The sequence below is a fragment of the Mya arenaria genome, chromosome 8, assembly GCF_026914265.1.
Source record: "Mya arenaria isolate MELC-2E11 chromosome 8, ASM2691426v1".
NCBI lineage: Eukaryota > Metazoa > Mollusca > Bivalvia > Myida > Myidae > Mya > Mya arenaria.
In genome coordinates, this window is record NC_069129.1 from 16,042,206 (window position 1) to 16,065,142 (window position 22,937).

A 22,937-nucleotide genomic window follows, 5' to 3' on the forward strand; every position below is an offset into this window, starting at 1 on the left:
AAGAACTGTTTTCTACAACTCCGTTATGGAATCATGGTTATATAAATCCTATTTAACCATCTTTGGCAAGAAAAAACTGGAAGATAATGTCTAAGAAATGCATCAAATGATTAATTTACAATATTGGTGAATTGTCACATTTTTTCACAAGAGAGAAATAAGCAAAAAAGGTATTGGAATCAAATATGTTTTTGTGTTTTCTGCTTGTAACATGAATATAAATTGATATGATGTGTCATTCTTGAAATCTAAGGCCTCAATATTAGTTTTTTTCTTTATACCAAACACTTCCTTTAAATACAGTAATGTTTATATCAGAGTATTTTCTGTTATTTCATGGCCTAATTTTGACGTTCATATCTATAGGTGAGCATAGTAAGGGTCAATCTGTCATATCCGGTGTGATGACATCAATATATGTTACATACATGACACCATTGCCTGTTTAGACACATTACGTATCGAACGTCTTTAAAAATGTTTTTCATGAAACTAAGAGGAATTACCACGATTTCCTTTTAAGATTTCGATGAAAAATGTACTACAGTACTGTATTAAAATTAAACAACATCGTAAATATATAGAATTTTGTCAATTAAATTTTTATTTTGAAATCAAATTAAGGAGTGATATACTTTCTGATCAATCGAAAAAGCTCGATGTTATATAACACATGTGAAATAAAGAAATATACGTGATGGCTACATGTAACCGAAAATAAGGTATAGCATATTATACAATAATGTAATCTTTTTCAGGGTATGTCATTTAGCGGGAAAATTGGTGCGTGCGTTTCAAGATCGGCAGCCAGAACTGGGAATCAGGAACACTGACATTCTCTGTGTGGAAATAGCGGGACTTTGTCATGACCTTGGTAAAACTTGAATGTTTTAAGCTCGTCTGTTTGTTAGTTTTTCAAAATTAAAAGTTGCCATAACCTTGGTGTGACTGTCAGTAGTGTTTTGGGGAATCGGACAGAAAAAAAACACTATCGATAATCGGTTTATGAAAGCGATCAATGATCGATTATTAATAGATTTGATCGTTATTTAATTAACTTTTTTCATCATACTTATGGCATACAGATACAGAACATGCGCAAGTGTTAAGCACCTATGTTTACTTACAATAGTGTTTGTACATTTCTTTGTATAATTTACATTATTGTTTTAGAACGCAACTATCCTGTAGTGTTTACAAGTTACTTTTACAGAACATGAGACCAAGGCTCTAATTTTTACTTTACATTTAGTAGTGAATACATTTGCTAAATAAATACAAAGAAAGATATCAATTTATTTTTAATAATTAGTCAGTAACACAGGTAAATATTCTATATGTTTTACAAGAACATTTTCTTTCAGAAAACTTCAAAAACTAAATTTTTGCATGGTAAGATGTAAACGGTTAAATATTTTAAAAAACACTTTTAAACCACAAACATGAGAAATTGAAAACCAATCCAGTGCCAGTTAAATTACAAAGAAAATGTGTAAAGGTATTGTAGTGACTTATTGACTTGATAAGAATATGACTAGATAACTTAACATAGTTACACCTTAACATTTCAACATTAAGTAGCATTAACCAGAAACAAAACATATTTGCATGTCAAAATCTTTACTGGTAGTCGGTAGCGGTTACGTCCCTTGCTTATATAATCGGTTATTCAAATTTCACTATCGATTGTCGCCGATGTAAGCCTTTCCGATCAATTGTCGATTAAAATCAATCATCGACACAACACTAACTGTCAGTACATCGTCTTGCAAAACATTAAACCTTAACCATAACTCAAAAACGTCGTAGCTTCCAGCACATGTTTTCCAGAGACAATACGCGCATGTTTGGCAAGGTCAAAAACTTTGACATTTAAAATTATAGAGTTATGCCCATTTTAAACTAATAAAAAACCAGATGAAAGTAAGAGCTCACTCCGATGCTTTAAAGTTTGCTTTAGGATAACCTTCAGTTTGTCATTTGCATAGATTAAAACTATCCAACAAAAAAAATCAAAATATCAAACATATTTAAAAGTTATTTTGGTAATAAACAATCAAAAATAAAAACACATAAGGTTTACATTGTGATGGGAAAGGCATTTTTAGGTTTTATATTTCCTAAACAGTTTTCTTTATCCATTTGTTTTCAGGCCACGGACCATTTTCACATCTCTTTGATGGAATTTTCATTCCCATGGTCGTACCGGGATCAACATGGAAGGTAACATACATGCAAACAAACATTATTTCTCTTGAACGCAGAAAATGATGTCCTCATTAACTATTTTTTGTTTTATTTTTTGATATATGTGTTGTTGTGTACACTGATAAAAGTTGGCATTACTGACATATCCATTTCTATGGATGCATATTACTGCCTTCAGATGACCAATTAACGCACCAATTAATTTTCGGGAAACCTTTTCAGGTAAACTAGTTCCACTTAATAAACTACATAATAATAACTGGTTAACTCGATAAGATTTGTGTTACCAGATAACTATAAATGCATTCCAGATTCAGGCGCTAATAGGTTATCTAGTTATGGTTTGCAAATTTCACTTAGTAAGTAACATACTTACTGGTTAACTAGTTAAGATTCGTGTTACCACTTACTAAGGGAAATTCGCAAATCATAAGTAGATAACCAGCTGTATGAATATATTCATAGATTACCTGTAACACGAATATTATCTAGTTAATCAGTTAATATGTTACTTACTAAGTGGAATTCAGAAACCATAACTAGATAACCAGTTACTGCTAGACGCCCAAATTGTATCAATAGAAAAGTGGTAACACGTATCTAATCTTGTTTACCATGTTACTTATTATTGTACTATCAAGCCCCAATTTCTCAAAACATCTGAAGTCTCTAATCAAGGGATCAAGCTAAGCTAACTGGTTTTTTTATTTTTATTTTGGTATTAGTAACTTGTTTTAGAGATGTTTAAGAGTTTTGAGGATTTTAAAGAAAACTATTTTAAGGGTGCTCATGATAAATTATGTTTAGGTTTTTAAATAAGGTTAAGCAAGTAGTTTTGCTAAACTAAATAAAAGACTGAAGCTTGTTTCGAGAAATTTTGGCCACACCTCTAGTCCCAAAACACAATTATCTGGTTTCCAGCACGAACAGGCATCTATCGAAATGTTTGATTATCTGGTGGCTGAAAATAACCTGAAACCGGAATTCGAAAAATACGGACTGACAGAGCTAGACCGGGAGTTTATCAAGGAACAGATTGAAAGATCCAGTAAACCAGACCAGAAGGTTAGCTTGCAGTAAATAGTCATACTTTTTTATTTTATATTTTATTCAAATACAATAAATACATGTTGCTTTTAAAAGGACTACAAGTTTAGTAGGCAAAGTGATGGAGAACCGTATAGCGCTAAAGGACCATAAGTTTCCAAGATTATATCATTCCCTTGTCTGGGAAATATGATCATATTCCCCACGGTCTTTATTTGTTACGTATAGGATTGACCAAATATGGGTTAAAACAAGACAATCATTTTTTTACAGGTAATTATGACTTAAATTGCTTTTTCTGTTAAATTTAACCTTAATGTAGTAGTGATAGTGGTAGTGGTAGTGGTAGTTGTAGTTGTAGTTGTAGTTGTAGAGGTAGTGGGAGTGGAAGTGATAGTGATAGTGGTTATTATAGTGATAGTGGCTGTGGTAGTGGTAGTGGTAGTTGTAGTTGTAGTGGAAGTGGTAATGATAGTGATAATGGTAATTGTAGTTCTAGTGATAGTGGTAGTGGTAGTGGTAGTGATAGTTGTAGTGATAGTGGTAGTGTTAGTGGAAGTGATAGTGGTAGTGATAGTGGTAGTAGTAGGAGTAGTTGTGGAAACAGTTGTAGTGGTACTTATAGTAGTAGTAGAAGTAGAAGTTAAAGTTGAAGTAGAAGTAGTAGCAGTAGTAGTAGTAGTAGTAGTAGTAGTAGTAGTAGTAGTAGTAGTAGTAGTAGTAGTAGTAGTAGTAGTAGTAGTAGTAGTAGTAGTAGTAGTAGTAGTAGTAGTAGTAGAAGCAGCAGCAATAGTAGTAGTAGTAGTAGTAATAGTAGTAGTAGTAGTAGTAGTAGTAGTAGTAATAGTAGTAGTAGTAGTAGTAGTAGTAGTAGTAGTAGTAGTAGTAGTAGTAGTAGTAGTAGTTATAATAGTAGTATTAGTAACAGTAATAGTGGTAGTAGTAGTAGAGGAAGTAGTAGTAGTAGTAGTAGTAGTAGTAGTAGTAGTAGTAGTAGTAGTAGTAGTAGTAGTACCACCAGCAGCAGCAGCAGCAACAGTAGTAGATACTTTCAATATTGTATAAATTGGACACACAAACTTCATGTTGTTTGGTGAGGATTAAAATGGATATAGCACATTTTTTAATGTGAATATAACGTCTACCTGTATCCCATGCAAGAGGTTATGGATTTGCAGGGGCGGTACTTGAAATTAATATTAATTAGGGCGAAACTTAGGATGCACAGCTATTTGACAGGAACCCTTAAACCGACATTGATATGGTTTGAATGTTGGCGAGGGGGATCGGGGAACTTTGGGGTAGTCTCCAAAGAAAATGTTAGTTTTTTCAATACAAAATGGTTAATTGGCACATTACTTTCTCTGTTATGTTGACAAAATAATTATCTTAGACATGGTGACTTTACTTGACAGCCAACTGGAGGTGTGTGTGTGTGTGTGGGGGGGGGCAGGTCCTTCATTGCACGCCTAAGCGAAATAAAATACATTGGTGGTGGAAGCTTGGGATAAATTGTTGTTTGTGGGATGATGATAATGCGTAATAGGTTAAGGCGACCGGGATTGATTGCTTCCTTAAGTGCAATTTCTATATAAAAGGTATTGTTTATATAGTATTGTTAAAATGCTTAAATGATCGTGACGCCGTTGTTCTGAATGTTAAAACGTGTCCATTATTTTATTGCAAGAGACGAACGTTTAATAACGAGTTATACTTAATAGTAAATTATTTATATAAAAAAGCATTTTAGCACCAGTCTGTGAAGTAATAAGGATATATGAACTGAAGGTAGGAAAACGTCAGTGTACTTTTTGTGGAGATCCTATTTTCCTATCTGTGAAAAATGTGATGCGAGAAAATTATGGTCGTGCAAAAGTCTCCTTAACTCAACGATATACACAAAATCAGCAACTTTCCCTTTTTTACTTTCATTCCAAAATACAATTTTGGTATTATAACAATTAACTTATCTAAATAAATGGAATATTTCAGAACTGGACACTGAATGGAAGACCAAAGGAAAAGAGTTTTTTATACGAGGTAAAACAAAAAATAGTTTTATGTGTTCTATTATAAAACACCAAAACTAAGGTTGAAGGCAAAGCATTTTCATTTTTAAATATTCTAAAAAGGTAATATTATTTATGAAAAAGTAAAAACAACATGTTTTTAACTTATTAGAATACAACCGACATTTTAAGATATTAAAATTGCAGATAGGCAACCATTAATTTCTAGACTTTATCATTAAAATTTCACCGTTCGATGGTCTTTTAAGTTTAAACTGCCACGCATCCGATACACACTCCCTGCGTCTGATTTTGCGTTGTCTATGTATGAGCCAATGAGGTTGTATTCTAAGTCAATTACGATTTTTAATTAAATAAGATCGGCTCATTCGCTACGCTCACTCCACCCATTCTTATTCATTAAGGTATGCTTCAAGTCATCTAACTATTACATGAGCATCAAAAGTTATATTAATGGAGTGCCTTGTATATGTAATGTTTTACTTCTGGTTAACTTTGGTATCAATATGATAATAAAATCATAAACAATTCTTTCAGATAAATCACTTTTGAAGTGATTTTTAAATCAGTTTGAAATTTATAATTATGTTTTTCTTGCAGACAACTTGCAAAGTATAACATTGTAACAATAAAAAACTATTTATAATTCAAACTCTATCTCCAGCCAAGGAAATTGTAGATAGGCAATCATTAAGCACTATGCTCAATCATTAAAAATATCAATTTTCGCGTGTGTAAGGGGTCCACCTACTGCTATTCATCCGATACGCACTCCTTGCGGCGAATTTTGCGTTGACAATGTGTCAGTCAATAAGGTTGCATTCTAAGTCACTTAGATGACCTGCAGTAATATCTTAATGATTAACACGAGCTATTTCGCTTCATTTACTCGCTGTGTTCTTAATCTTACTTCATGTTATCTTATTATTTCTTCTAGGTGGTTTCCAACAAGCGGAATGGCATTGACGTTGACAAATGGGATTATTTCGCGCGGGATTGCCACATGCTGGGAATTCGGAACAACTTTGACCATAATCGATGCATCGAGTTTTCCCGCGTGATTTCAGTAAGAAAAGAAGTGATTCCAGTAAATAAAGAAGCTAAAGAAGAGGTGAATTCAGAAGCTGAAGAAGAGTTCCAGATTTGTTACCGGGATAAGGTACGCCTGCCCTTTAAGCTGCTCTCTTAAAGATTAACCGTTTTTACAACTTTATTATTTTTTGTTTTGAAATGCGTCACTTTCTAAAACCAAGTGATTTAAGACTGCTACCAAAATATCAGATCGCAGTTGTTCAAATTTTCGATCGAAAATGAATGTTTTATGGCTAAAAGCGTTACTTACGCTTTAAGATAAATGCATACAACATCATTTTTTGAACATATACCTGTATATAAAGACTTGCGATCTGATTTTATGTTAGCAGACTTAATCCTGATTTCCTTGCATTTTCGCAATTAAATGGCGCGTTCCAGGAAAAAAATGAATTAAAAAAACACACAGTCAAAACAGGTCAATCTGTAAGAGTGCAACTTTAATGGCCTTACAGGTGTAAGTTTCTCGAACATCATAACTTCTAAGCTAAGCACACTAACTAGTGTTTGGGTATTATTTTCTGTAGTATTTAGACTCTGGAATAAGGGAAAAATTACTATTTTATTATTTAAGTTTAAGTGAGGAAATTGTATTACGCAAGTCAATTGGCAGTCAGCCACCTGGAAGATGAAAACTTTGCCCTTCTACCCCGGCTATCCCCGGGGTACCCTAAGACCTTGGGGGAGGGGGGCGTTGTTACAATTGACTGGTGCATTACGCTGAAGTCTTCTTTCGGGAATTTGAGGCCCGATATGGCTAAAATTTATATAGATTAAAATAATAGGTAAGTTTTCTGAAAGTTGTTTTATTTGCACCGATGTACACCATCTCATAGACAAATGAAGCGTATTATTACTTTATGGAAACTGTATCTTTATCAAGTTAATAATAGCTATTTCGTAAATAAAAGTTTATTGGTCAGTTCATACAAAGTATATATGATTGAAGCAGTTGAATATTGTATTTAATTAAGCCATTAAAGCACATTCTTGATCTGAGAACAGTTTTTTCTTCATGTCAGAAGAACCATGGCACTTTTGTAACCATTAACAAGGAATAAGTAAAATAATTTGTTCACTTATCGAAAGCTTTGTAAGACCTAGTTTGTTATAGCTCTTGATTATTATGTACCATATATGCCTTATGGAGTCAGGGCATTACTGATATATTAATATATATTATAAACTTATAGCTTTTTAAATAAAACTCTATTATTTTGTTCACAGGAAGTGGGAAACTTGTATGACATGTTTCACACTCGCCGTACGCTACATAGTAGAGCCTACCAACACAAAACCACCAAGATTATCGAACACATGTAAGATGCCAATTTAACAATGTATTCACTCGTGACAGATTAACAGCATTTTATGTTTGAAGTTTTATGTATTGTGTTTTTTTAACTGGGTCCGGGTTGTGTTAAAGATGATTATCTCTAGATGAGAAATAACTTCATTTGGGCAAACAATTAGTTCTTTAAGTTGATATTTTTCACTCCTTAGATAGAAATGATTTTTTACTGCAGTTATTTCACTGCTAAAACTCCATATTTCAGCGAAAAACATGCACAAAACTGGTACACATGAGACAATATGCACATGAATAGCGTAGACAATAAATTCAATAAATGTCAAGTTCAGCCCCTGAAAAGCAACTAGACCAGCGTTATAGTTCAGTCTGTTGCGATCTTGTTGAAGCTTGTCAGTAAATGGGAAAAACGTGAAAATATTTTTTGTTTTGGTGCCTTCTTCAGACTCGTAAAAAATAGCCATTGGCATAGCTGAACCTAAGTACGCATGCTAACATGGTGTGTGTGTGTGCGCGCGTGCGTGCGCGTGCGTGCGCGTGCGTGTGTGCGTGCTTGTGTGCTTGGTAGTGTATGCGTGCGTGTGTGTGCGTGTGTGATGTGCGTGCGTGCGTGTATGTTGTGTCACAAGGCCACATTCTCCTGATTTTATCATACTATGCTCCTTTATTAACGGAGAAAAACATAAGAAAATTTGATCCTCTTGTAACATTCTTGTGTCTGCTTTATCTACTGAATAATTTAACTCGCCTTTGAAACCATTTTTTTGTATTTGTTTCTGCACAAAGAAGGTAAAGCAAAATAATATTCATATTTTTTCAGGGTTACTGAAGCTCTAGTCAAAGCCGACAAAGATTTTAGATTTGATGGGTGAGCATAAATATAATTTTATTGAGTTACCTCCCCTGATTAAAAGAAAACATTGCTTGTCTCGACACAAGGCATTTTGTTAGATCATTCTTTATTTTCGTGTATTTTTATTATCAAAACTGGCTTAACAGTGTCAAACTTTTCGAAACATGCATTGAATTTTCACCATTATTAAACAACGAAGACAACACTGTTTTTATTTAACAGGGGCGGTCACTACGTAAATGTCATACATTTGAACATGGCTTGCCATACTTGGACATATGATCAAATAAATTCTGTTTGAAAATACTTAGTGTATAATACCCTTTGACCTAAAATCTTGATCTATTTTTAAAAGGCTACTCAAAGTCGGTTATAAAGGAGAATTTACCAATTGTAAATCCAGCTTCGATTTTGAATAATAATGATTAATAAAGATTTCTTTATATGAAGAATCAAATGTCGTTAACCTAACTAAAATATCTGAGTTAGTTTGACAATATGTTGTTCTTCTTTTATTGCAAATTAATCAACATGTTCTGAAGTTGAATTCACATGGCCTATAAACATAATATTTTATCTGAAAATCTGAATTTTATTATTTTGGTGAAAAAGTTGTCAATCCTTTTCAAAAAAATGTAAGGAGATGTTTAGAAAAAACGTTTCGTTCTACGGTATTTGATATTCAATGTTTTCTGACATTTATGTTCAACTCTCACTCGTTGAAGTGTTAAAATCCTGTCTTGTTACTTTGGTGACACTCTTACTAATAAAGAAGTGAAATTTCAAAAAAGTTATTTCGAGTATTTTTGGAGATGCATCTTAACATTTAGGATATTCGCATCAATTTTAGTTTGGATGTTTATTATAGTCATATATCGTAATTGTGACTAGTTCGATGAATTATGAATGTTTCCTCCCTGAACTGAGAAAAAATTTGAATTTACAATGCTATTCATAGATTATATCAATTATAGTATGATAACTTTAATTATTTAAAGAACGATTTACTTGAACTTTTCAGGAATTCGTTGAAAATGTCTGAGTCCATAGATGATATGAAAACCTTCAGTCAGATGACGGACGATGTGTTCAACCTCATTCTAAATTCAACAAATGAAAACCTGAAAAAGTCACAAAAAATTCTTAAAAAAGTGTTAAAACGCGAGCTTTACAAGTTGGTTGGACAAAACAAGTCTAAAACAAAAATGTTGCAGGAAGTAAGTTGGATATTGAACAAAAATAGCCAATGAGAAATGGGCAATGCTCGTCTATTGTTTTTTGCCAGTTAAAATGGATCACACCTCCCCAACAACTCAAACTCTTAAAAAACACAGACAAGCTTTAACATAGTTTCAAGTAAACAGAGTGTAGTATCACAATATTAAATAAATGGTGACAAGATAAGAATATTTACTTTCCACTTGGTAATATTTGAATTTAACCATTGTAAGGTAAATTTTAATTACCAATTTTGAAACTGTGTAAAAGCACCTATGCTAGTTGCAGACTTTGAAAACAATAAATGCATACATTTATAGAAATACATTTATTGAGAATATAGATGTCAAATTTTTCGAAGACAAAGATCAAAGTTTTGCAATTGATTTGGTGTCTGCTGTTTTTATTTTTCATGAAGTTGTGTTAATATATGCCGAAACCAAAAAACATCTTCATGAAACCTATAACACGTGCAAAAATACTTTTGAGGTATGCCTCTTTGGTTGCTTACGAAAAGGAGACCAACACATACATCATTTGCGGTGCTCTTGCTATTTTATGACCTCACTTTAAATAATTTATGGCTTCGAAAGAGGGTATTCTTCTTTGCATATGGTTGTCGGTTGGCCGGTAGACCAAGCTTTGTCTGATATAGCACTAGAAAACCTTAAGTCCTCTTCATTAATAGGGAGATTGGTCATGACTTTATTTTGAGGTCAGTTTATTATCATATAAATATAAGTCACAACTCCAATTGACCTTTAAGCAGCTATCAGTATATCTTAATAGGTTGCATTGCCAATATTCTTAACCTTTTATTTTACATTCAACTCTTTCACTGCTATCAGGAGGACGCATTCATGTTTTACTGGGAAAAATAATTCATCAACTGCTATAAAAACATTCAGTACTGGTCAATAACTATACATTCTATTCTATTCTATTATTTGGAAGTGTTGATGTTCATAACCTAAGCAATAATCCCATACCATTAATGTGCAATTATATGGTTGACATAAGGCTGGAATACATGTTTTACAAATATCTCTTGTTAATTCAGAAGGACAAACAAGAGGAGAAGATAAAGATAATCGAGAAAATAGACAAAGAGAAGCTAAAAGATTTCCCCAAAGCAGAAAAGCACATCATCATCCAGGTCCGATACATAATTTGAAATGTTCAATACTTCCTTAGTTGAAATAAAGCTATTAAGTAAGAGGAAAACTATATTTATTTACTATAAGACATTAGACAAGAAAATTACTAACTGTTGTTAACAAAAAGGGATATGTTCATAGCCTTGGTGTCTGAGAATAACGTCCTTGTCAGTGGTATTTTGACATCAATCTTCAAGATATTTAAATATTTGCCAAGCCGCCATGGAAAAACATCAGAAATAGTTGAAGACATTCCTCTTGGCGTCGATGCCCATAAAATTTAAAAGTGATACTCTGTTTTGGAAGGAATAACCTTGTTTTCATGAATGATTATGAATAAGGGGAGAAAACCCTTCTTCCAAATAAACCTGCAATCGTTTGTCACTTCTAATCATGAATACGGAATTTTGTCAGTCTGTTATCCCACAATAGTTTTATACTGAGTGGATTGTGTTCAAGGGGTGCTTACGATTGTACGTTGTGCCTTATAACATGTTCATAATTTTACAGAAAGTATAAAAAATGAATCATTATTTGTGCTATCTGTATCAATAGTCAAGAATAAATCAAACTTCTTATCTCCACATCTTAATTCTTGTATTCAAATATTTTAGCTTGTGACCCTGGACTACGGAAAAAAGGATAAGAATCCTATCGACAGTGTGATGTTCTACAGCAAAAATGAGCCGAATAAAGCCGGCCCCATTAGACAAGATCAGGTATGCTCTCATTTTGAGCTTGATGCTTTGGAGAAAATAGGTCAGTGTGTTGTCATAACCTTTGTCTGGTCTTTGGTGTCATGAAACATAAAATGACTTTCGCAATATCTAAAAATAAATGTCAAATCTTACACAAAAAACATGTACTTAATGATCCTTCAGGTACAGTACCCATTTAGAAGCAATGCTCTAAACTCTGGCTTCCATAATTGTAAATGTATGCCCCTTGATCAGCTGTGAAATCCAGATGAGGGCTGACATATTTATTAGATATCTATACTCTCGAAATTAGACTGTTTGCAAAAGTTGTACCTTTGCCATAATTCTCAAAACGGTCAATGTTCATAATTGCCACAGCCAGAGACGATATGAATATGCACATCAAAGCCCACAACTCAGCTTTTTGATCATCATTGTGATATGCCCCTTATTAACCTGGACAAATAAACAAGCGTAAGCTTTCACCCTGTAGCGCTCTTGGTTATCCGTTAGATTTAAAGTCATGCTTTTATTAACCAGGTTTTCACATAGTGAAACCTGGTTATTAGAATGGCAAACGTCGTTGTTCGGGTGGGCGGGCGTTCGGGCGGTCGGCCGGGCAGCGTCAAACTCACATATGAAACTAATTAACTTTAGAAAGGGTTGACATATCTTGACCAGACTTGGTCTATAGAAAGAGTTTATGGATACCTTTCATGGGATTGCGTTTGGGATCCCTAGGTTCAAGGTCAAGGTCACTGTTGCTAAAAATAAAAAATGGTTCAAACTGAATATCTTTAGTTAGGGTTGACATATCTTGACCAAACTTGGTCTATAATAAGTGTTTATGGATACTTTCATGGGATTACGTTTTGGGGGCCCTAGATTCAAGGTCAAGGTCACTGTTACTAAGAATAGAAAAACGATTGAAACTAAATAATTTTAGACAGGGTCTACATATCTTGACCAAACCAGGTATAAAGGAAGAGTTTATGGATACCTTTCATGGGATTGCGTTTAGGGTCCCTAGGGTCAAGGTCAAGGTCACTGTTACAAAAATAGAAAAAATGGTTGAAACTGAATAACTTAAGTTAGGATTGACATATCCTGACACAACTTGGTATAAAGGAAGAGTTTATGGATACCTTTGCATTTGGGTTCCCTAGGGTCAAGGTCACTGTTACCGAAAATAGAAAAACAGACACAGGCTGAAGATCCTTCTGTCAATCATTAAAAACCTGGTTTCGTCGCATTGCGGCGTTTCTTTTTTTCTATTATGCTGTATTTTAACTGGGAGATATATTAAACATTGACAATTTATATAAAATCAAATGTTTAAATAAACCGTCTTAAGGTTTACCTTACATCAAAATCTTTGAAATCTATTACAAGTATGTACATGATTAATTTATGAGAATTCATGAACGATTGTACATCTGTAAATATATATCACGTGCACAGGAGTCAAGTTTCATCCCTGATCATTTCACGGAACAACTGATACGAATCTACTCAAAGAATAAGGATTCAGAATTCATTGAGATGGTCCGAGAGGCGTTCAATAGCTGGTTTGAAGAATTCTTGGTGGTGAGTTCCTTAACACTATATGATCGAGCGCGTTACAACAACTTCTATCTAATAGTACATTAGCTGTTCATTCCGCCTATCTATCTTGATACAGGTCTTTGTTTCTGTGAAAGTGACAAACTGTAAATCTGGGATTGTATGACGCTCTCCGCTTAAGCCACATGTTTTATTTATTTTGAATGCGTGGATTAAGATTTCCTGCAAACGAATAAGGCTAGCAACACAGCTAAGTGTATGAACGTGATGAACAATAGATTTGTCACGTGTATTTGTTTGTCAACCAAACTATAAGAGGATTCTATTACGTTGCATCATGCCAATGATAATTACAAGGAAAACAAGGATATCAATCTGAGAGACTGCATCACTGTTTTAAAATCAATAGGTCTTAGCTTAACTGAACTGTTGTACATTTTCCAGAGGGTTGATAAGAAATCTCCAGATGAAAAGGAACAGTCCAGTAATAGCAGCAATGAAACCGAGGGTAAGACGGTCACCCAAACTGGACGTTGACACCTAGCAAAAAATGTACAAATATTTCACAGAGAGACAGATACAGAAAGATAAGGGACAGCAGTTTTAGATAAAATTCTTGCTTTGCAACATAATTCTCCTTATTCTGCTTCATAGTTTTTTTCACAGAAAATCAACCAGATAAATATTTGGTTTGCATAAACACAAATGAAGTGCAGGGTTTTGCATCCATACTTGTTCTTTAGGTAGTACTGCCATTTTTTACTATTGTTAATGTTTCAATTACACCTTATACTATATGGATACATAGACAATCCAAATTTAAAAGTAACTATTAAACTATAAAAGCCCTATTGACGTTATCATTGTTTCATTCTAGATTTGTATTTTTCATGTGAATATATCCGTTTATGGAATTGCAAAGCAATGTTTTTTATTCAATTTTGCTATATTAATACAACAGTTTTACCATTTTTGAACGGTTCATGCTCTTCAATAAAGCACGACATTTTTGTGTTTTGATAAAAACACACTTTAAAAATAGGGTCTCGCTAAGTTTAAATTCAAATTGTCATGTTCTGGTAATGCAATAGTTGAACTCATCTATTCATGAATTCATCTATAGGTTATTTTAAACTGAAAAAAAGAAAACAGATGCATGTTAGAAAACTTGTAATGATTAAACAAGCTGTCAGATTCACATGCTTGTTAGAGGTAGTTGTTTTTATTTATTATTGTGTGTTGGTGTATGTTGTTTTTTTTCTTTGGGAAGGAATAAATCTTTTGTTTAGTGCTTTAATACAATGACACCAAAATATTTTCTTGTTTTTGCTTTTCTTGTTCTTGTTTAGCTTTTGTTTTTCTATCCTAAATGTTGTCTTGTATGGCTTAAATTCTGAGTGATTTTTGTTGTGTGAATATCAATTTTAATGATAGTTTTGCTGATTTATATTTTAATTATGTCTGTCATGAATGCACACTGGAGATCCACTATGTTTAGTCTTCACAATTAAATTTTAAATTTTGAGCTTGTGCTGTACAAATTTACCTTTGATTTTATCAGTTTTAATACAATAGTGGGAATAATAGTAAAATAATTTGTTATACTTTGTTTACCATCCCATTGTATTGTATTGTTCCTGCAAACATCCGGACCAGGGGAGTGGAGGTCATATCCCCTGAAATAAACTAATAGAATATCATTCTTTTTTCTTGTGTCAAGAAATATTGATATTGTCTACTTACATATTTATGATTATTAGTTTCTTTTCAATGGTAAGGTCGGGCTTTAAAGTAAGGGGGATGCATTAAATGTTGATTAGATCTAGAACACTTTTAAACACTAACCACTTAACTTCTGTAATAAAATATCAACGTTTAGTGAAAACTTATGTCTAGTTTTCTGTGACAGATTAGTGATACATAAAAATCTTGGTTTTGCATATGTAAGAATTTGCAGAGTAGGACGTACATATAAGTATGAACCTTACAGATTCAATCTCTGAATTTGTATCATAACTTTTAAAAACCATTAATAGCAAATTAATTGGTGTTTATTACTTTGTTCCGATTGTCTTCTAACCTTCTGACCCCAATATGAAGAAAGAAAATACTTGAGTTGTATCTGTTCTGATTACAATTTTAAATTGTGTATATTTTGTATATCATTTAAAGAAATTTAATAAATTTTGGGTCTTTTAACTTCTTAATTCAATTTGTAATTATAGCCTTTTTGCGAAAAATTATTGTATAACATATAAGACTATTGACTAACCATCAAACACGTTGAGTACAATTTATTTTTGACTTTGTGCCTAAGATTATTTGTTTTTATCTAGAACGACTTTTCTTCAGAAATTTGAGGGACGTTGGGTTTTAATATAAAACATAGGTGATTGTGCGTATTTTTAATTTTAAAGTGGTTTTTTTTGTGATTTTAGGGTCTGGTGGTTTTTATAAATGTATAGCGTTTCTTATTTATCTTACACGGTTTTATGCCATATTCTCACTTTGTGATTTTATCCTCACTACATAAAGTGCTGTTTTGATTGAATAAATATAACCAAGAGTCTTTGTCTGTTAACTATACTCTGTCGAAGGTTCGCGCGGCGAGATACAGATTTGGTGTTGTCTGTCCGTTCATCCAGAGCCACTAGGATGTTACTATTACACATATATTATTAAAAAATATGTAAGGTGTATAAACGTATTGTGATGGTGTATTCAAGATTATTTGAATCAGGGTGGTAAGAACACAAGAGCTATTGCCTATGGACTAATTTAAAAATCAATTACACGTACATATGAATGTCCAATGTCATTAATTTGCAATTAATTGACAAACATGGGTATGGTGGCCTCCATGTGCAGGAGTTATGATTTGACAAAACAATAGTTATGTTTGTTATCCACCGCCGTAAAAAGGGTTTCGGGAGGAGGAAAAACGTTTTGGTGTTGACTGTCCGTCACACTTTTTAATCATATAGTGGTAGGGGTTTGTCAGATTGTGTTCAAACTTGGTCAAAATTGAAACCCCTTAAAAAATCTCGACTACTTGAAAGGATGGTACTAGGTCAAATTTTAGAAAAGATCGTTGGAACGCAACGCACTACAGAGATTATATTTGGTCCAATATTAATGAAACTTAATCAGAATGTTTCATTGATGAACTCTTGCACATATTTAAATCAAGGTCTCACGTAATAAATGTTTTTAGGTCACTAGGTCAAATATTATTTTTTGGCTGGAACCATTTTATCAGAACAATTGCTTGGTAAGGATTGGTTAGATTATTTTCAAACTTTATCTGAAATATGCCAGTAATAAAATATCACCACATTTTTAAAAGTGTGCCACATTGTCACATCTTTTGAACACACAATATACATTATATTGGGACCAGAATTCAAAGGATTCAGGTCACTAGGTCAAATATTAAAAAATCATGTCTGGAACCATATTTAAGTCAAACTTTGTTCATTATCTGGTCAATATATTTCCCTTGACTCTAAAAGTGGGTATAGGGATATGGGATATTTGGTCAAATCATTGAAATGATCTTGAAAACAAGCGGTGGCAATATACCCTCTCCGATACCATACTGTTTGCCTCGTTGCAATCTTGGATTGGTTTGAAAGTAGGTCACATATTAAGGTAAAAGAATCTTAGAAACCCCTTGTGATCACTCTAAGGTTGTTTTTGGCATATTTCTAGTCTGGTTAATACCATATCCAAGTTATATAAGAGTCCATCAAACTGCAATCATATTGCATGTTTCGGATGGAATATTACAACAAAACTTAATTTGGATACCATTTACTTTGCCTAATTAGGAGGGCCTGGAGGGGGAATTAATTTCAACCAATTTGCTATCTTAGTTTATCAAAGGTCTGCCCGTGCTATTGGCTTGACACCGCCATGAAGCCATCCCGAATTAAATTGTTCTTAAATTACATCAGTGACATGATCTTGGAAACAAACGGTGGCAATATACCCGCTGCTATACCAGAATGTTTGCCTCGATGCAATCTTCGATTAGTTTAAAAGTAGGTCACATGAGGTCATATCTGGTCCAAACATCATATCCAAGGTTCATAAGAGTCCATCAAACTGCAGCCATATTGCATGTTTCGGTTGGAATATTACAGCAATACTTAATTTCGATACCATTTACCTTGCTTAATTAGGAGGGCCTGGAAGGGAATGTCAATTCAACCAATTTGCTTGTTTTAGTTTATTAAGGTCTGCCCGCGCTATTGGCTTGACACCGCCATGAAGCCATCCCGAATTAAATTGTTCTTAAATTCAATTAGTGACATGATTAGAAGGTACTGTACTTCTCAGTCAAATCCAGATATTGGAAAATTAGAAACAGAGTGAGATATATGTGTACAAAAAATCAGGGTGCGATATCCAAGCTCTTTGCAAAGAGACCTCTGTTATCAATTATCCCAGTACTATCCGTTTAATGAAAATTGTTATTTAAGGGAGCTACTGGTTCATATGTTGACGTTATTTGATTTGACACGGCCGGTGTTTGAAACCGCGACCTTCCGCAGCCGAAGAGAGCGCTCTACTATTAAGCTCTCGGTTGAGCTATCCATTGATCTGGTATCTGATCAATGTTAACAAACACGAGGGCAAAAAGGATCAGGATCAATATACAACCTTGTGCAATTTACCGGATTAGGGGGCTGGGCGGCTTAAAAAAGGTTCAAATACGGGCTATTACACAAGATGTGTATTGTGCCCTGGTATAGATGCTTCCTCTTTTAAAGTAACTCGCTCATGGTAAGTAAATTTAACTTTTCAAATTACAAAATAAAGTTTAAAAGGAGTGTTTAAATCAATTGTTGAAATTTGCTTAAATATCGTCTTTGAAGGCAACAATTTTCATTAGCGTTTATAACGCGATTGAAAATAGATTACGGCTGTCGTGTTGCGTGATTGCTTGATTGGCATTATCACGTAATGTAATTAATGTATCTTTTAAAGGTAAACACATCCACTACATTTGTAGTGTACTGTGGACGTATGGACTAGTCGGCTGGTTTGTATTTGTTTCTTGACTTTACCAGCTAGGATTCGAACCCCAATATAACCAAAATAAGCTATAACTGTATTTTTTCTTCAATTTTGATATCATACAGTAAAACATTTATGAAATTAGTGTATTTCGATGCATTACCGGTAAAACTATTTTATTGTCCGAAAACATGAGCGAGTCACTGAAACACAGGCCTTATAGCTTATTCACATGCTATATATATCGCAGCATTTACACGTACGTATAAAATGGTATTGTAATGTCAATCGCTTGAATCACATCATTGACAATATCGTTCATTATAGGGAGGTATATTCCAAGAATATATACCTGTTTGTATTCGCAAGGAAAGGGCAGATATCCTGCATTTGGTAATATATGTACTGAGGCATTCTGTATTAATTTTTTAAATAATATTCGTAATCAAAATTTACTTTGCAATTTTTGTAAAGTAACAAAACATTGCTTGAATTTACATTTTAAAATAATTTACTTCCGGTTTAATATAAAACTTATCGTTCGTTCTCAAGTGAACGAATCAGTTAAACTCAAATCATCAGTACTCAGTAATAAGCCATTTCATTAAACAACATATTTCTTAGTAAAATTTAAACTTCTGAAGTCACAATGCCGCCAAAACATACGAAATCTGAAGCCGATCGCACCGAGGAGATCTCGAAAACAACCGTCGCCATGTTGTGACACTGTTTTGACACCCTTGAAACCCTTATCGATCAGTGCGCCAAGTCTTCGGATCTGAACGAGGCAAAGATAACATTATTGTCAATCTGTATAAGATTGACAGCAATGAGCAGTATCAGAAACGTAAAAACGTTAGAATCATTAAATTTGAACCTGAAGGAGACGTAACTATTACAGTTCTAAACATGCTGAACCACATGATGAACATTGGTAATTTAGTGGCTTCCAACGATGAGTTTCATGTACCCTAGGATTCTCTCCCCTCAGACACTGTCCAATCTCCTATTGATAGTGATAGTAAACTGAATTTATTCAGTTAAAATGACATAAGTGCATGTCAATTCACCGAACCTAGGAAAGTGAAAAGACACCAGTGCTTTGTCAGAGATTTGTCTTCCGGCAATCTGTGCGCACCATCTATCAGAACAAAAGTAAAAAGAAAAAATCTACAAACCCCATCTACAAATCCATTTTTATCACAGTTGACTTGACGCCATTACACAAGTGGCTAAGGTCTGTTGTAAATGCCTTTCCTTGAGTCGAGAAGTCTTTCATTCGCGACGGGAACGTTGATTGTGTTTTTTGTTGACGAAGGAAAATCATATAAGGACTGAAGAATAACAAGAGTGCCTCTTCCGTTGATGTATCTTAAATGATTACTGGAAATATGCAAATTATGATACTTGTTTACATTTTGCTTGTAATTTGTTCAATATTATCTTCGATTCTGGAATATTTCCAGAAAAATGTAGTAAGGAATAATTTTGCCTACATACATATAAAAGGGAGATAAGTTGGATCCCAACAATTACAGAGGCATTACTTCACCTAGCGGTTCTGGTTCCATAACTTGCTTTGTGAATAACAAGGTGGATTTCGGAAGACATATAGCACAATTGATCATACATTTTCTCTTAGAATGGTTGTTGATTTCTACATTGGTGCTGAAAAAAACAAACTGTATTGTGCTTTTGTAGATTATAAAAAAGCCTTCGATTCAGTTGATCGTGTTATACTCTGGCAAAAACTCCTAATGCATACTATTGATGGAAAATGTATTTGTCTAATATATGATTTATATAGTAAAGCAAAATCGTGTTTTCAGAATAATAACATTTTGTCTAATTTCTTTAGTTGTCAAACAGGAGCCCGTCAGGGTGAAAATCTATCTCCAGTATTAATTTCTATCATTTTGATTTGACATACTTTATTTAAACACAATTTGATGGTCTAGCAACTATATCAAAATCAAATTTCAAATGTTTAAGTGATGAAGACGTAGATGTATATTTAAGGATTTTCCGTCTCTTCCCTTCTACCGACACTGTTTTGCTGGCTGAAATTCATTCTCAATTGCAAATTGCATTGAATTCAAACTATGATTATTGTAAGATGTGGAATTTAGTGGTTAACGAAGATAAGACAAAAGTTATTGATGAACATGTACAAGGTGTATAATGTTCCTGATATTTTATAATGATATACTAGAGATAGTAGAAGACTTTGCAAATCTTGGTTTACAGTTCAATTTAAATGGTAATTTTTCAAAAACAAAAACAAGATTAGTTGAGCTAGCTCGAAAGGTAAAGTTTTCGATTAAACTGGAATTAAAATGACTTGGTCTACCAGTGTCTCTGCAAATAAACTTGTTTAATGCTATGATTGACCTATTTCTGTTGATTGACAGTAAAGTGTGGGCTTTTGAAAGTCTAATATTATAGATCAGATATTAAAGATCAGTTCAATTGAAGATTTGTAAAATTATATTAAATCTAAAGCAGTGTAAACTTAATTGCGTGGTGTATAAAGGATAAGGTTTGACACCTTTACCAAATATGTTTCGTTTGAAAATCCCTTGAATAATTTAAAACTGTTTCTAAGTAGGTAAACATGTCAACAACGTCAATATAATTTGCATTGTAAGTCCTTTTTCCATTTTCCAATAACCTGCCTCTTTTTCTAAAAATAATTATGTAGTTACTTTTGTCCCCACTTTGACAATACTGGTAGAATGGCTCAATGCTGTATCAGGACGTTTTGATACATGTCTTTTATTATACATCTTTCCTTGAATTCCTGATATAAGCATTTTCACCAATAATGCATTTCTATATGTGGTATCGAAATATTTACTCAGGTTAACAAATACACACTATAGACGATTTTTTTTTTCACTTAATACTACATAATATAAACAATTTATCTGTAGCAGATCAATCTTGTCGTATACCAATTTGTGCATCTCGAATGAAGATATTTTTACACAAAATCTTATTATTCTTTTGTTTAATGCAGTTGTAAATAATTTTGCAACTTAATAATGTAATACCAGTTAAGTTATTAACAGTATTTTTATTCCCCTTTTGAGATAGGGTTAAATAACAATGTCTTATTGTTCAGAACTTTGTTAAATTCAACAACTTTGTTAACGGCATCATTGTTTATTTTAAAATATGAAATATTTTATTTTGAGCCCATATATTTGCAAAATATACGACTGAAACAGTTGTCTGAAATTTTGTTAGAAATATTGCATACTACAAGTGTATCCACTAAACTTTCAGAGTAAACAATATGTAAAAGTTATCAATGATAATGTTTATAACGTTGTTATATTTTACAGTTCTGAATAGTTGGTCCATTGTAAAGATATATTTCTAACGAAATGCATAATTCCACAAAAACAACCGGTTGTATTCTATAAAAATGCTTTTAAGATTGATTGACACTATTTATTTGTTTTCTGTGCTTTAAACTGTAACTTTGAACTGCAACTCAATTTAAACACTGAGAAGTACACCTTCCCCGGAAATTGATGTAGAAAATGTACGTTGATTTCTATGATTAATTGTCTTGAACTCTAAAAGGCAGTCCTTGGATTCCAGACGGCATCCGGTCATTGAACCTTCAGCCTATTTTTTTTTAAAATTTGGCTGCAATCTATCAGTTTCTTTTCGTTTGCGCATTGTTTATAATCACTTTGTTTAATATTAATCTTGTTACGTCACGAATAAAACGTTGTAACCCATTTATAATTAAGTCTATGGTTAAGTAATAGATACAATACGAGTTTTTTTCTTCAAAAGTGTCCTCTTACAGATCTAAGAAGCCGTTTCGCTAGGACGAGCACCAATTTAGTCCGATGCGAAACCGAGGATAAAATTTGTTTTCGTCCTAGCGAAACGGTTTGTAACGTTTGTAAGAGGACACTTTGAAGAAAAAAAGAGTAACTTATTCTGACATAAACGACGATGTGTGTGTTTTATTGAGCAAATAAATGCATTAATAGATAAATAAATACAGATTAATTTATATATAAATAGAAATATTTGTATTTTCCGAAAGATAAACATTTGATTATTGTTATAGCTCACTTTTGTCTACAATGGAGAAATCCCATTACCCGAAAAAGAGATATTTTGACTATCAGAAACATTTTCAACCTTTTTGACACTCGACCAAGCGAAAATTCACTGTCAGGTCATGTGACCACAGTGATATTTTGAATGTCATATAAGGGCAAATAACTGCTTCAATATTTAAGCTAAATCATGACGTGATTGCCTCCCTTATACACGTACAGCAGTGACGTCACTATTCAATGTGTACACAAAAACATCAGACGACAGGACATAAGCATAATTACCAGTGAATTTTGTTCTAAATATAATCATTTTATAAGTTATATTTTGTTTACCTTGTTAAACTTGTTTAATTAAATGACTGAACAATTTAAAACTTTTTATGTACTTAATAAACGCTTCGGGTGACATTTTGCTCTCATGTTGCCAATATCAATGTCACACGTGTTGCCATATGATATTTATATATTATCATGGCCTTTCCTAAATACAATGTATCAGCTTGTGGGACAACTCGAAATTCTCATGCACGATCTGCTTGCAACCGTAAGAAGACACGTTTTCAATTGCTGTGCTGGGGTATAGTTGTATATCTTCGTTTGTACTAAAACCAACAAAGATATATGCACTACCAGACGAACAGTTTATTTAAAG

General features: G+C 33.2%; 1 protein-coding gene across 3 annotated transcripts in view; it reads left to right on the forward strand.

Moving 5' to 3' along the window:
• LOC128242985 (deoxynucleoside triphosphate triphosphohydrolase SAMHD1-like) overlaps positions 1 to 15,741 on the forward strand; it is a 37,131-nt gene extending 21,390 nt beyond the window's left edge. For all 3 annotated transcript variants that reach the window (XM_052960443.1, XM_052960444.1, XM_052960445.1), the window contains exons 6-17: positions 759 to 874; positions 2,153 to 2,223; positions 3,130 to 3,273; positions 5,248 to 5,295; positions 6,223 to 6,444; positions 7,605 to 7,696; positions 8,507 to 8,554; positions 9,561 to 9,756; positions 10,818 to 10,913; positions 11,529 to 11,633; positions 13,074 to 13,199; positions 13,620 to 15,741. In XM_052960443.1, the coding sequence (XP_052816403.1) occupies positions 759 to 874; positions 2,153 to 2,223; positions 3,130 to 3,273; positions 5,248 to 5,295; positions 6,223 to 6,444; positions 7,605 to 7,696; positions 8,507 to 8,554; positions 9,561 to 9,756; positions 10,818 to 10,913; positions 11,529 to 11,633; positions 13,074 to 13,199; positions 13,620 to 13,712 (1,357 nt within the window). In that variant the 3' untranslated portion in view covers positions 13,713 to 15,741. The remainder of the gene's footprint in view (positions 1 to 758; positions 875 to 2,152; positions 2,224 to 3,129; positions 3,274 to 5,247; positions 5,296 to 6,222; positions 6,445 to 7,604; positions 7,697 to 8,506; positions 8,555 to 9,560; positions 9,757 to 10,817; positions 10,914 to 11,528; positions 11,634 to 13,073; positions 13,200 to 13,619) is intronic.
• The last annotated feature ends 7,196 nt before the right edge of the window (positions 15,742 to 22,937 follow it).